This window comes from Scyliorhinus torazame, chromosome 11, assembly GCF_047496885.1.
Source record: "Scyliorhinus torazame isolate Kashiwa2021f chromosome 11, sScyTor2.1, whole genome shotgun sequence".
Classification (NCBI taxonomy): Eukaryota; Metazoa; Chordata; class Chondrichthyes; order Carcharhiniformes; family Scyliorhinidae; genus Scyliorhinus; species Scyliorhinus torazame.
In genome coordinates, this window is record NC_092717.1 from 71,811,834 (window position 1) to 71,828,172 (window position 16,339).

Consider the following 16,339-nt stretch of genomic DNA (forward strand, 5'->3'; position numbering starts at 1 on the left):
TGGTGACCCATCCCATAGTGGCAGGTAGCCAATTAGACTAATTAAGGGACCAATTGGTACAGGAATAAGGAGCTGCTGGTATCTCAGCGACGGTGGATGGTATCCTCGCAGTCTCCTACCTGCCTCAGCAGGGCCCACCTCTTCTGGTGGGGCTGCCAGTCAGACATCACTGTGAGCCCTCCCATTGGGCCTCCCTGTTTCCTGGTCCACATTAATTGTATGGTGATCCCTGAGCTGGCATCTTAATTGTCCATCTCCAGGGAGATGGCTATGTTGTTCAGGTACCATTGGGGTATGGACCTGTAGTTGGCCCCCAATTAAAATTTGATTTCAAAGGTGGTAAGATTCCACCAACATGGTGGGAAGTCAAAAGTAATTTATAATGATGTGATTTTAATCAATTTTAGGAACTGTGGGGCCAGTATAAAATGCTGAAAGCTACTTTTTCATAAATTATAACTATTAATTCTAGCCAGTTAGGATACCTTAATGTTTTACACTGCAAAGATTTGTTATCATATGAGAATTGTAAGCATTTTGTACCGTATATTTGTAAGATTTACATATTCCTTGAATTACAATTTGCCAGTTTGTTGGGATGGTACATGAATTCCAATAAATATCCCATCTCTAAAGTTAATTTTATTGACATATCAATATTATAGCAATGTGCAACGTTTTCTGGACCCTCTGCTACTGATTTATTGATTAAAGTAAGAAGTCTTAACCAGGTTAAAGTCCAACAGGTTTGTTTTGAATCACTAGCTTTTGGAGGACTGCTCCTTCCTCAGGTGAGCAGTGCTCCGAAAGCTAGTGATTCGAAACAAACCTGTTGGACTTTAACCTGGTGTTGTAAGACTTCTTACTGTGCTCACCCCAGTCCAACGGTGGCATCTCCACATCATGATTTATTGATTGTACTTGGCGGTATTCGCACAATTTTACCTCACAGACAAGGGGCTGAATTTCCTCTGTTACTCCACCGCCAACCTTACAATTTTGGGAGAGAGAACCTCAAGGAGAAGAGGAAAGTGGGTTGTGAGGCTTAACCCTTACATTCCTATCCCACTTTATACTTTGCTCCCCATCTCACTTACTGCACATAATTACCACCAGGGATGTGGTGCCACCAATATTTCTCTGGCCTAAAATATTTTGGTCCAGTCTCCAGGGACGTTCTGAATACAATCCCCCCATTAGTGGGATAATCGTGCTTTAAAGACCTATAAGACCTCAGGAATCCACCCCCTGCTTCCTTTTACACATGCACTGGTGCAGAATCAACACAAGAGGGAGGATGCATACAAATCATAAAATCATAGAATTCCCAAAAGCCATTTTCACCCTGAGGCAGAGGAATAATTTTGAACTATTTTTATTTACGTGTAAAACTAACCATTTCCAGTCAGATTACCTAGGATCCAAATATATATATTTAAAAGTTATGAAATGTGGCACATGTGCTCCAACCTAAGGTTAAATTAAATACTGTTGCCACCATTACTGGAACTACGTTGACACCTCCCCTTCAGTCATTGCTGCACAAAATAAATACACCACATTTAATGCAGATGACAGACTATTCAGCAAAGTTTGTGTTGCAAGTAAATGTTTTTATATCACAAAATAGACAAACTCGTTTTTGCATGACATGGAATTAATTCATATCTCATTCCTTATCTGGAAGAATGTGAATCTATTACCTAAACATTTGCAATAGAATGTTTATTCCTGTACGTGCTGGTGTAAACTGAGATATTTATTTTCCAATTATTTTTGTTCTTCTTCAATAATGTTCCATGACAAAAATAGCTGCACGAGAAAGGAAATGCGGTAGTTATCTCTAAACACTTCGACTTCAAAGTCGTTACACTGTCCAAACTTTAGGCTTACCCTTTGAGCCAACTGGGCCGATTTTACCCCTTCGTCCAACTTCTCCATTCTGACCTGGTTCACCAAACAATCCTGAATAAAATTAAAACCTCACATTAGATATGGCATTGCAATAAAGCCATTGAAAGTGGTTATTCACTCTGTAATTTATGTGACCAATTAAATAGGAACTTATTTTATTTGTTAGTAGGCAATAAGAATGAACATAATTATTTTGATTTACAACAAATGTCCTTGGCCTTGGGTTAAAACATCTCTTCCATTTCAGCTTATGCCAGAGTTTTCTGTGGAGTAAAATGTTACTCTACTATCAGAATTCAGAATGCCAAGTTAAATTGCTAAGGTTTTCACAGTCGACTTTTTCCATCTTTAAAAGGCATACAATGTACTTGAGTATAGTCAATATCATCAAAATGGTCATTGGCAAGTTATGTGTCCATAATATAAAGTTTAAGGTACTCAACAAAGACTGCAGTTTGGATCTGATGGAGATGTGAGTGAGAGTGAGAAATGCTTTTACTTAAACATGGCAAAGTCCAGGAGTGTAATTCTAAACTGACTGGCATGATGCAAGAATGATAGGACTGGACTGACCACCTGTTTGTCCCCTTTCTGATTTCATTTTGCATTGGTAGCAAATATAGGTGACCTGGTCCATTGATGGATGTTTCCCACTGATAATGATAATAATAAGTTAGTTAGATTAAAGTAATCTATCCATTGTAATTCAAACTCCATAAATGCAATTGCCTGTATTTACCCTTTACATGAACAGAGCATGAACCTGTAGCAGCCTCAAGAGCGATGATTCATTCTCGGATTTTGAATCCAGGTGGATATTGTGTGTGCAGGGGCTGAAGCTGAGAGAAAACCATCCCGTACCACGGTTCGAGACCCAAGAGATTATAACTGTGGCCATCTGGGATGGCCACTTTCAGCATATAAAATGGACACTCGCAGAGCATACAGGGAAAAATGGACAATGCAAAGTAAACAAGCAGGCACAGAGCCTGAATGTATATTTAGAAGACAGACTGCAGACGGAAACGAAACTCTGGGCCGATTTGCATATTGATGGCCCATCTCCAATAAACAAAGAACTAATGCTCAGGTAGCCGATACCATCCCAGACATTCCGGCGCCACTACCTTAGCAAGAAGACACAAACAAAGCAAGGCCAATGGCCACTTAGGACACGCCCAGCCATCAAGGCACCCACCCCTTTATTGACTCAGATCGATGGCAGTGATCAAGAAGCTGCCCAATTAATTGGGACCAAGTTTAAGGCCCGCCTAAAAGCACGTGAAGCCCCCCAAGTATAAGAAGGAACCCTCGCCATGTGTTCCCTCTCTTGGATTCGGCTCTCAACTGGAGAGACCCTTCCACCTGCACCACCAGAAGCAAGCAAGTTCAAGTTCAAAGCTCGCTACCAGACAGACGACCTTAGCTGTACTCCTGTTACCTCTTCGAACCCAACAGCCTCAGATCCGAACAACGGCCATTGTTCCTCTGACCTAAGTGGGCACCCGAAGTTAAGTATAGGTGTTAGTGATAGACATAGATTAGCCTGAATGTTATTGTGCATGAGTAAATCATACTGTGTGTAAATAAAGTATCATTGACTTTGAACTAACTAACTGATGTATTGGCTCTTTGATCGGTATTCGGTTGAACCTTGTGGCGGTATCAAGAGATATCTGGCGACTCTGAGAAAATATTCATAATTAAGTTTAAGAAAGGCGACCTTATTAATCGCCATATTTATAGCCACTGAAAGAGAGCAACATAACGATCAGGTCTCATTGCCATTAACCAACACTGACTCTCAGCTGGAGCTGCAATAATCGAGGAGAGTAGAGCATTAGAACTCTGCTGGGATGGGGAGCGTCCGCTGTGACCCATGCCTCCGCCTGGTTGGGTGACCTTATGTACTTTTTATACCTGGAAAAGGTCACGTCCAGCGTCAGGAGGTTGGTAGAGGGATTCTACCTGAGGTGGCAGCCATTTATCTCATAACTTCAAAGAGTTAATTACCATCAGTTGTTGGGGGGAGGTAGAGTTTATTTGTGGGATTAGGGGGGATATGGGGCTGACGATTTGGATGTAGCCTTTGTTGTGTGTTTTTCTATATCTCTGTTTCCTTGCAATGTGAATGTGATAATTGTACCATGTTTGACCAATTTCCATAGCTGTGTTATAGTTTAGATTGTGTTTGTTAATTTTGAAATCTTTAATAAAATATTATTTTAAAAAAGAATTGCCAAATGCGGTCACTGGAAAAGTAAGGATCAAAAAACACAACTACCTCATCTCAGGGAGTAAAATAACTGTAAAGCAATACAGAGAAATGTGCATGTGCAATATTAGTTAAACAGGGGCAGCATGATGGTGCAGTGGTTAGCACTGCTGCCTCATAGCGCCGAGGTCCCAGGTTCGATCCCAGCTCCCGGTCACTGCCCGTGTGGAGTTTGCACATTCTCCCCGTGTTTGTGTGGTTTTCATCCCCACAACCCAAAGATGTGCAGGCTAAATTGCCCCTTAATTGGAAAAAGATGAATTGGGTACACTGAATTTATTTTCAAAAATTTGAAATCTTTAATAAAATATTATTTTAAAAAATAATAGATGGAGGGAGACAATAGATGGCAACTTGTCATTGCTTCTCCAAAACTAAAGCAGAAGTATGGGGAGGTGGTGGCATTGTGGTAATGTCACTAGTAAACCAGAGACCCAGAATAATGCTCACGGAATCCAGGTTCAAATCCTACCATTGCAGATGGTGAAATTTGAATTCAATAAAAGTCTGGAAATAAAATTCTAATGATGACTATGAAATCACTGTCGATTGTCATAATCTGGTTCATTAATGCCCTTTAGGGAAGGAAATCTGCAGTCCCTACCTGGTCTGGCCTACATGTGACTCCAGACCTACAGCAACGTGGTTGACAGTTAACTGCCCCCTCAAGGGCAATCAGGGATGTCAATAAATGCTGGGACAGCCTGCGACTCCCAAATCCCATGAACGAATAGTGGCACAATAGACCAGAGGAATAGCCCAGATAATCAAAATGATACACTGACTTCAGACTGTAAAATTAACTTGGCTGTGATGTGATTCAAAACAGTGAACATCATTTTGTTATACTTTTAGAGAGTAAAATCCAACAAATGATGAGATATTGTGGTACACTAGGCCTATGGTAATTTGGACCTTGCCAATTATTAATATATATCGAAATGCGTCAGCCATTCTAGGTGGTCTCCGGAGCCAGTTTTCAAAATGCCGGTCAGACAGGGAAGTTGGGAGTGGAAGATTCTGCAAAGGGCTGCTCCTCCAATCATCGGCATTCCCGCGCTTGCTGCTGATGGGCTCACTCTAGGCAGCAAATGTAGGAGAGAAACAATCTCTGATTCGAGGAACAGCAAACTCCAATGGTGGCGATTTTGCTGGAAAGAGATTTTTATATCTGGTGGGGGAGGCAGTGGGAAAGATGGGGATGGGGGGTGGGGGAGGGTTGGAGCTGAGGCCTGCAAGTGAATGCCGAATGCGGTTTTGCTTGAAGGGGGTGATACAGCCACCGGGACAGCACAGGGGCGAAGGCCGTGTTGGTAGTTAGGGGTGGGTATGGGAGGTAACCTTGTGGAGGCCGTCATTGGCATAACTTTGAAAGGGGTTGTGGCCTATCCCCATAATGTGGGAGTGGGGGGTGGGGGGCAGCAGGGAAGGACATTTTCACTGAAGGTCAAATTAGCCTCTAACAAATCTCACCCACCCAGAGGCTGCAACCTGTGCTGCCACATAATAATAACCTTAATAATAATCTTTATTAGTGTCAAAAGTAGGCTTACATTAACACTGCAATGAAGTTACTGTGAAAAGGCCCTAGTCGCCGCACCTGTTAGGGTACACAGAGGGATAATTCAGAATGTCCAATTTACCTGCAAGCACGTCTTTCGGGACTTGTGGGAGGAACCCGGAGGAAACCCACGCAGACATGGGGAAAATGTGCAGACTCCGCACAGACAGTGACCAAAGCCGGGAATTTAACCCGGGCCCCTGGTGGCAGTGAGGCAACAGTGACAACCACTGTGCTACATGGGGCCCTCGCACTGCGCCAAGAAGCTTGGGCAGCTTGGTTGGGTGGGTGGGTGTCCAGAATACAAGGGTTTTAGAGTCACAACTTTTGGGGTGGGGGAGGAGGGGGGAGGCGGGCTGCCAGGGATGTAATCTGATCCTGTTAAGTTTAATATGAAGACTTGACAGCAATCAGCTCACCCAGGCCTGCATCAGGAGGTTTATTTTGGATATGTCAAAGAACCAATTAAAATAAACGACATAACTGAGGGACAAATTAAACCAACTTGTCTTTTAACATTCCTTAGCCTTGATGGATGAGCCAATTATGCCCAGTTACTTAGTTGTGATGTATGCTGGTCCCACTGATTGACACGCATGAGTTCACTGATTCTGCGATGAGCTCCCCCATTCCCTGAATTCCAAGGCTTTCCTGCAGCATTCGCTGAGAGTGCGAGCAGAGGTACCAAGATAAGGGCCAAAAGTTTAAGATCACAACAGACCTCCCAGCTCCAACATGTGGTGTTGCAGCGATGTCCTCACAGCTCTTCACCGCACACTCTCCCCACCCCCTCCCACCAGGACGTTTAGTTAACCCATGAGCCACATGATTTCACCCTTCGGGAGACCTGAGGTCCAATGAGAGTACAGCCATAGACAGCCATGTGTCATGCTGAGTTGAGAGGCTCATGTGGGATCTTGGCCAGTGGTGTGGGAGATTGTAAGGGAGTGGAGCTCAGTGAGAAGGTGAGCACAACAGTCACTGACCGTTGCTAGGATGCCTCTGGACATGGACAAAGGGTCAGGCATAGGCAGGGCGCCTCACTGGTCACTCACTCTGTTTCTTCCTGCGTTCTTATCTGCGCAGTTATTGCGCAGATAAGATCATGGAGCCTGTAGAGTTGGCAGTAATCCTTCTAACCATGGGGCAGCAGAGACGATGCCAGCGGTAACGTGCAGCTTCCCAGAGGCAGGAACAAAATCCTGAGGAGGAAAGGGCGGCAGGTCCTGCTCAGCTGCCGAAGGCTGGACCACAGGGAGTGGCCACTCAGGGGCAACAATACCGGGCCAGAATTTACAGATGGTGGATGGGTTCCCTGCAGATGAGTGAGAACCAGCGCAGGAGTAGACGCTGGATGACATGGAAATGGTCACTCATCTTTGCCAGGCTATGTAAGAATTGGCATCACATGGACTCAAGGGCACCCACTGTCTGTCACCCTGAAGGTCACAGCTGTTGAGTAATGGGTTAAGAGGCATTCCAATTAGTTGTCTCACTTATGTTAAGTATCCAATAATTGACACTGATATGTAAAGGGGTGTATCCTGTTGAGGTCGATACCATGTTCCTAATGAACATGAGTGCAAATGGGAGGACTGTGTCCCATGTTGTATTGTGCTGTTGCACCTTTTTCCTAAGGGTTGCTTTGAGGGTTCGATTCATACATTCTACTATTCCGCTTGATTGGGGATGATAGGCAATATGGAATTTTTGTCGTATGCCGAAAATTGTGAGGACATTTTTCTTGACCCGTCCTGTGAAATGTGAGCCTTGGTCTGACTCGATACTATGGGGAAGGCCTCATCTTGTGAAGATGTGCTGCGTTAGGATCCTGGCTGTCATTTTAGCCGTGTTAGTTCTAGATGGAAAAGCTTCCACCCATTTCGTGAAGGTGTTGATTACTACCAACACATACTTAAAACCATTTTTGCAGGGGGGTAGGGTATAATCTATCTGTAAATTCGTCCAGGGGCCATTAACAGGGTGGGTGTGACTGAGTTGGCCTTTCCTCGCATGCCTGTCTGGATTGTTCTGGGCGCAAATCAAACAGTTTTCAATGTAATGAGTCACATTGGATTTTAAATCGGGCCACCAGCAGAGAGGTCTGAGGTGGGCTAGGGTTGCATCTATCCCTTGATGTCCATGGTTGTCATGGAATTGGCAGATAATCTGGTTTCTATCTTGGCGGGGACCACATAAATACCGTCTTTTAAAATTATGCTGTCGTTTGCTGTTAAAGTGTTTCTGTACTTATCATAGGGGGCAGGAAAGTTACCTTTAAAAACTTCCCTGAGCTTTTCGTCTTCCTTCTGGGCTTGTGCTAAATCTTGAATATTGGTCTGTGAGACCTGGACCGTGTGTACTGGGGCACTCTCGGGGGGATTCCTAGAGTGACCATGTCTGGAACCTGCTTTAGCTAGGGCGTCTGCCTTAACGTTACCGGGGGGGAAGAACGATGGTGGCTGCGAACTTTAACGATACCGTATTTGCGGCCTGTAGCTGACTTGAGGATATGCTGGAGTAATGGGGCTGAGGGTAGGAGTTTTCCGTCTGCGGAAATAAAACCTCTAGATTCCCACAGGGGTAGGAATTCAGTTAAGCTATTGCAGACATATAGACTGTCGGAGTATATGTCGGCTGGGGTCGGGAACGAGTCGGGGAACTGTACAATGTTGGCTACGGCTGCTAATTCGGCTGCCTGCGAACGTAGGTGTCCAAGCAATTTCAGTGAGATTTCTTCTAACGCGCGTCCCTGCGCGTCCTCTACATAGATACCACAACCAGTGATTCGTTTGCCATTTAATACTGGAGGAGCCATCCACATAAATCCTAAGAGCTGTCTGTGGGCTGGGGTCTCTGGGGTGTAGTACCTGGTTTCGGGGGAGCTGATTTGGGTACAAAGGGGCCTGTATTGTGATTGGTGGTAATGATCTCACACTCCTGTGGGGTGCCTGCGAACTGTAAATTGTCTGCTAGAAACGTGTGTCTTAGTCCTTTTAACTGTAAGTCCCATCCTTGTAGGAGTAGGGTCCATCGTGCTGCCCGAATTTGGCTGACTGTGCCGTCCTTTAGTCTACCGTCTAGTAGAAGTTGGGTTGGGGTGTGTTCTGTTAAAATGGTAACGGAGTTGAGTCCTGTTATGTACGCAAAGTACTGAACAGCCCAAAAAACTGCGAGTACGTGCCTTTCGCAGGCAGAAAATCCTTGCTCTACCGGATCGAGAACTCGTGAGGTGTATGCTACGGGGCCCAAACGATCGTGTCTTTCCTGAAGGAGCACGGCCGAAAGGGTTCGATCGGTGGTTGCTACCTCTATTGCGTATGGGGCGAGTGCGTCTGGTACCTGTAAAGCGGGAGTTGTGCTCAGGGTACGTTTTAATGCATCCACGGCATCCGTGTGCTGTGGAAGCCATTTCCATGGGTCTTGCTTTTTTAGGAGCTCGGAAAGAGTGGCTGCCTTTGTGGCAAAACTGTCTATGTGGTTCCTGCAGTAGCCAACCAGTCCTAGAAAGGACACGATTGCCATCGGCTTGCAAACTTTTCCTAAACTCTTCTTATGAATCTCGGTCAGGTTATCCCACCAAATCTGTCCTATACCTCCGGGACCTGTTTCCTCATTTGTGCAAAATTCGTTCCAAAGGAGCCATCCTTTCCCTTTTAGATACTTCCGAATTTCCTCTTCCCATATGGGACACTGCTCTGCTCTATTGGTCGCTGCGACCTCGAATTCCTGGGGTGCATAAGGCGTTCCATTGCCTTCATTGCCATTTTTACTGTAATCTCTGGGTTTCTACCGTAAATTTGGAACAGGGGGGGAATAAAGCAGTGATGCAAACACGGGTATGGCTTAAGCTAATTTCCGGCGCCAACCCGCGCAAGCGTGGTTGCCGTCCTCTCTAAGTCCGCCCCGCAAGAAGATGGCGGACGGATCTTGTGGGGCCGCGGAAGGAAGGAGGTCCTCCTTCAGAGAGGACGGCCCAACGATCGGTGGGCACCGATCGCGGGCTACCCCACATTTGAGGTACCCCCCGGTGCAGAATCCCCCCTCGCCCCCCCCGCAGGCCAGGTGTGGACGGCGCCGGGGGGAACCCGCCATTTTGGCCTGGCCGCTCGGCCCATCCGGGTCTGAGAATAGCGGGGGTGAAGGAGAATCACCATTTTGGGGGTCTCCGGCGATTCTCCGACCTGCGGCCCGCGGAACTCGACCGGGCCGTTCCCGGCGCTTGGGAGAATCACGGGAGGGCGTCGGACCGATGTCCCAGGAAATCTTGGCGGCCCAGGCGATTCTCCCAACCGGCGCGGGAGTGGAGAATCTCGCCCTATATAATGGAATTTGGCAGACTATATAAAAGGCTGCAGAAACACAGCCTGGAATTTCCACAGTCTGTGTTGGCCTTTAAATTACTTGACTGTGCTAGAGTGAGCAACATGGATAGGCTCCTGGTTTTGACAGGAGTTCAGTTTGTGGATAAGTATACCTTATTCGATCAGATGACAGAAGCTTTAAAAAGGTTTCTGGGGAAACGTTTGATTCCGATGGCTCTGATGACCCAAATAGATCAGTCTGCAATAAAGCAGAATATGGAAGATACACGACTAACAGTATGGTGAAATCGTAGGGCTACAAACAGGTTCCAAGACTATGGAAGGAGATCAGGACCCGGAAATTATGAAGACAGAAACCCAGTTAGAACCTACAATAGGAAGATGAACCCCAGAAATGCACGGGGCATGATAAATCGATGTTTTCGATGTGACTCTCAATACCATTATGCTTTCAACTGTCCAACACGTTATAATAGTGTTTGAAGCAACACATGACATGGAAGAGTCAGAAGAGGAAAAAGATAGTGACCAGAAAGAAGGCATTGTCCTATTAACAAGCTGTTTTACGCCGGTAATGAGGGTGTTGGTTGCAGAATCCTTCAACTGTGCTGTATTGGATAGTGGCTGCACATCTGTGTGCGGAATTGACTGGTTAAAATGTTACCTGGATTCTTTGAATGCTGAAAATCGTAACAAGGTTAAGGAATTTGAAAGTTCCACAAGTTTCAGGTTTAGGGATGATAATACTCTGAAGTCGCTGAAAAGAGTGGTGATCCCTTGCAATATTGCCGGAGTGAATCATTTCATTAGCACGGATGTTATTTCAAGTGAGATACCTTTGCTTCTGAGCAGACCGTTGATGAAGACAGTGCATCAATTTATTACACAGAGATTTTACAAAGATGGATCTCCTCATCAAGCCAGATCGCCTGCAGCTGCATCCTCAAGCAGATAATGATAAAAAAGGACTTTGCACATTGGCTAGCTTGCTTTGAAGCATACATCGGATCTGCGACAGAACCAATCCCAGAAGCAAAGAAGCTCCAAATTCTGTACACGTGGCTGAGCTCCGATGTCTTCCCCCTCATCCAGTGCGCGCCTACCTACGCAGAGGCCATGGCGCTACTGAAGGAGAACTACGCTCAGCAGACCAACAAGATCTACGCCAGGCACCACCTGTCTGATGTGTTAGGCTGGTAGGTTCGATGTGGACTGCACTCGATGCAGGGAAGCTAGAAACAGACGTCTAACACTGGAGAAGATCCAACACTGTTTTATTCAACGATAGAACTGATATACATATTCAGCTGTGGGTCGACACTATACTGAACTGACTGGAGACCTTGTAGTAGCCTGACCAGACTTACTAGCAACCGCATGGTGTTTGCACTGTACTAGCTCGTGGACTCTGACTGTCTCAGTGGCTGGGTCCAGAGAGAACGGGAAACCTAGTGCCCTCTGGCTTTATAGTGGTAGTGTCCTGTCTGGTGATTGGCTGCACTGTGTTGTGTGCTTACTGGTCATCCTGTGTGGCAATCACTGCCTGTTGCATCTCATTATATACATGAGTGGATATTATGACATTTCCCCCCCTTATTTTTTTAGTACGAAGTCTTACAACACCAGGTTAAAGTCCAACAGGTTTGTTTCGATGTCACTAGCTTTCGGAGCGCTGCTCCTTCCTCAGGTGAATGCAGAGGTCTGTTCCAGAAACACATATATAGACAAATTCAAAGATGCCAAACAATGCTAGGAATGCGAGCATTAGCAGGTGATTAAATCTTTACAGATCCAGAGATGGGGTAACCCCAGGTTAAAGAGGTGTAAATTGTATCAAGCCAGGACAGTGGGTAGGATTTTGCAGGCCAGATGGTGGGGGATGAATGTAATGCGACATGAATCCCAGGTCCCGGTTGAGGCCGCACTCATGTGTGCGGAATTTGGCTATAAGTTTCTGCTAGGCGATTCTGCGTTGTCGCGGGTCCTGAAGGCCGCCTTGGAGAACGCTTACCTGGAGATCAGAGGCTGAATGCCCTTGACTGCTGAAGTGTTCCCCGACTGGAAGGGAACATTCCTGCCTGGTGATTGTTGCGCGATGTCCGTTCATTCGTTGTCGCAGCGTCTGCATGGTCTCGCCAATGTACCACGCTTCGGGACATCCTTTCCTGCAGCGTATGAGGTAGACAACGTTGGCCGAGTCGCACGAGTATGTACCGCGTACCTGGTGGGTGGTGTTCTCACGTGTAATAGTGGTATCCATGTCAATGACCTGGCACGTCTTGCAGAGATTGCCATGACAGGGTTGTGTGGTGTCGTGGTCACTGTTCTGAAGACTGGGTAGTTTGCTGCAAACAATGATTCGTTTGAGGTTGCGCGGTTGTTTGAAGGCAAGTAGTGGGGGTGTGGGGATGACCTTGGCAAGATGTTCATCGTCATCAATGACGTGTTGAAGGCTGTGAAGAAGATGACGTAGTTTCTCCGCTCCGGGGAAGTACTGGACGACGAAGGGTATTCTGTCGGTTGTGTCCCATATTTGTCTTCTGAGGAGGTCGGTCCGGTTTTTCGCTGTGGCGCGTTGGAACTGTCGATTGATGAGTCGAGTGCCATATCCCGTTCGTACGAGGGCATCTTTCAACGTCTGTAGATGTCTGTTACGCTCCTCCTCATCTGAGCAGATCCTGTGTATACGGAGCGCTTGTCCATAGGGGATGGCTTCTTTAATGTGTTTAGGGTGGAAGCTGGAGAAGTGAAGCATCATGAGGTTATCCGTGGGTTTGCGGTAAAGCGACGTGCTGAGGTGACCGTCCTTGATGGAGACGAGTGTGTCCAAGAATGCAACTGATTTTGGAGAGTAGTCCATGGTGAGTCTGATGGTTGGATGGAACTTATTAATGTCATCGTGTAGTCGTTCCAGTGATTCTTCGCCGTGGGTCCAAAGGAAAAAAATGTCATCGATGTATCTGGTGTATAACGTCGGTTGAAAGTCCTGTGCGGTGAGTAGGTCCTGTTCAAACTTGTGCATGAAGATGTTGGCGTATTGGGGTGCGAATTTGGTCCCCATGGCTGTTCCGTGCGTCTGGATGAAGAACTTGTTGTCGAAGGTGAAGACGTTGTGATCCAGAATGAAGCGGATGAGTTGCAGAATTGCGTCTGGAGATTGGCAGTTGTCGGTGTTGAGTACTGAGGCTGTTGCAGAAATGCCGTCGTCATGGGGGATGCTGGTGTAGAGTGCCGAGACGTCCATTGTGACGAGGAATGTTCCTGGTTCAACTGGTCCATGGGTGCTGAGTTTCTGTAGGAAGTCCGTCGTGTCGCGACAGAAGCTGGGTGTACCTTGTACGATGGGTTTCAAGATGCCCTCGATGTAGCCAGAGAGGTTCTCACACAGGGTCCCATTGCCTGAAACGATAGGGCGGCCTGGTGTGTTGGCCTTATGTATTTTCGGGAGGCAGTAGAGATCTCCAATGCGGGGAGTACGTGGGGTGAGAGCACGTAGGGTACTCTGAAGATCTGGATCCAAGGTCTTGATCAGTCTGTTAAGTTGGCGGATGTGTTCCTTGGTCGGATCTGCGGGTAACTGTCTGTAGTGTTCTTGGTTGTTCAGTTGTCGGTATACTTCTTTGCAGTAGTCCGTTCTGTTCAGTACGACAGTACCCCCCCTTTGTCTGCTGGTTTGATGACGATGCTGCGGTTGGTCTTGAGAGCGCGGATGGCATTGCGTTGTGCTTGGGTGACGTTCGGGGCTGTCTTGTGAATGTGACTGATGAATCTGGCATTGACACGACTCCTGACGGCTTGAGCATACATGTCGAGTCTAAGGCAGCAGCCTTCCGGAGGGGTCCAATTCGACTCTTTCCTCTTCGGTTGCCGCACCGCAGATCTCTCGGTCTGCTGTTCCGGTTCATTGGTAGTCTGCTTGGGTTCGCTGTTGGCCTCTTGGGGTCTGTGGAAGAATTCCCGGAGCCTCATTCACCTGATGAATTCCTCAGTGTCTGCCGCGAGACTGATGGGGTCCATTTTGGTGGTGGTGCAGAAATTGAGCCCTCTGCTGAGGACTTCGATTTCGTCTGGTTGAAGGGTGTAGTCTGACAAGTTGACAATAGATTTCCCTGTATTGTTTTCTACTGTGACACCGGCTTGGTTGCTGCTGGTGGTGATGCCAAGTTTCTCAAGCTTTCTGTTCTTGGTGTGCATATAGGTGGCATAGTATTGTTGTCTCATCTGTTTGGCGGTGTCCCGCAGCTGGTCTGCTGCATCCTGAGCGCAAGTTGAGAATATGGCCTCTATCTTGGTTTCCAGGTTGCGTCGTTTGCTGTAGAGCTGGCGGACGAGGTGGTTGAGGAGTGTGAGAGAGGTGCGACGGCAGAGTCTCTCAGCGAAGTCTGTATTGTAGGTCGACTTGAGTGGGTTTGTGATCTGTAGCCCTTTCGGGATCTTGTCTGCTTTCTTGCATCTTTGTAGAAACTTAATGTCAGTGTCTATATGCGCTATCTTCCTGGAGATCCTCTCCACTTTGAGCCGGCAGTTTGCGGTGTCGATGGTAGCCATGATGTGGAGATGCCGGCGTTGGACTGGGGTGAGCACAGTACGAAGTCTTACAACACCAGGTTAAAGTCCAACAGGTTTGTTTCGATGTCACTAGCTTTCGGAGCGCTGCTCCTTCCTCAGGTGAATGCAGAGGTCTGTTCCAGAAACACATATATAGACAAATTCAAAGATGCCAGACAATGCTAGGAATGCGAGCATTAGCAGGTGATTAAATCTTTACAGATCCAGAGATGGGGTAACCCCAGGTTAAAGAGGTGTAAATTGTATCAAGCCAGGACAGTTGGTAGGATTTTGCAGGCCAGATGGTGGGGGATGAATGTAATGCGACATGAATCCCAGGTCCCGGTTGAGGCCGCACTCATGTGTGCGGAACTTGGCTATAAGTTTCTGCTCGGCGATTCTGCGTTGTCGCGGGTCCTGAAGGCCGCCTTGGAGAACGCTTACCCGGAGGTCAGAGGCTGAATGCCCTTGACTGCTGAAGTGTTCCCCGACTGGAAGGGAACATTCCTGCCTGGTGATTGTTGCGCGACAACGCAGAATCGCCGAGCAGAAACTTATAGCCAAGTTCCGCACACATGAGTGCGGCCTCAACCGGGACCTGGGATTCATGTCGCATTACATTCATCCCCCACCATCTGGCCTGCAAAATCCTACCAACTGTCCTGGCTTGAGACAATTCACACCTCTTTAACCTGGGGTTACCCCATCTCTGGATCTGTAAAGATTTAATCACCTGCTAATGCTCGCATTCCTAGCATTGTTTGGCATCTTTGAATTTGTCTATATATGTGTGATGCGCTAAGCGTCAAGAACCACAAAGACATGTGAGACTTTAACTCAGGCTTTAATATACTACAAGGGAGGCTTACCCGACACAGACGACCCCAGAAAGAATGGGGGCTGTCCCAGAAGAGGTTCTTATACTGACTCCCGGGGGAGTGGCTAAGGCGGAGCTCTCCGTGGCCAGGTCGGGTTACCTACCAGTGACCGAACCTCTGCAGAGTTACAGTACAATACACAGTATTACAGGGCCACGTTACACACAACTATTATATACTATGTACAATGGTAGGGAGGTACAGTGGTGTATCACCACATTCACCCCTTGTTTAGAAGGAAGTCCGGTGTGAAAATTCAGAACAGTGAACAGAGTCCATCAGGAGGTTCCGTGTCGTCAAAGGTCGAGACGAACGATGGGTTTGGTCGATCTCTTTGAACGTCGGAGCTGCGGCGCTGAGGTAGTGTCCGGCGGTATCTGTGCGGTCGGTGGTGCTGGTTCGCGAGGCGGCATGACTTCCCCCACCGCTTCGGCTGGCTCGAGGCGAAACTGCGGGATGACAGCGGCTGGCACGGAGTAGTAACAGGCCGAGGGATCGACGGGAGCAGAGAGGGAGTGGGGTGGAGGCTGCGGGGCAGGGGCGGCAGGGGCCCCAGAGGGGGCCAGGTCCTTGATGGAGACGGTCTCCTCACGCCCGTCGGGGTACGCTATGTACGCGTACTGTGGGTTGGCGTGGAGGAGACGGACTCTCTCCACCAGTGGTTCCGCCTTAGAGGTCCGCACGTGCTTGCGGAGCAGGACGTCTCCCGGGGACAGGAGCCAGGATGGAAGCGATGTCACGGATGCCGATCTCCTGGAGAAGAGAAACATCCGCTCATGAGGGGTAGCATTCGTTGCAGTACACAAAAGAGACCGGATGGAGTGGAGTGCGGACGGGA

General features: G+C 47.5%; 1 protein-coding gene across 1 annotated transcript in view; it reads right to left on the minus strand.

Annotated features, from left to right (window-relative positions):
• The window catches only part of LOC140385340 (collectin-10-like), a 99,631-nt gene that overhangs the window by 18,780 nt on the left and 64,512 nt on the right, over positions 1–16,339 (minus strand). Inside the window, exon 4 of the mRNA XM_072467403.1 lies at positions 1,894–1,965. Coding sequence (XP_072323504.1) covers positions 1,894–1,965 — 72 coding nt within the window. The remainder of the gene's footprint in view (positions 1–1,893; positions 1,966–16,339) is intronic.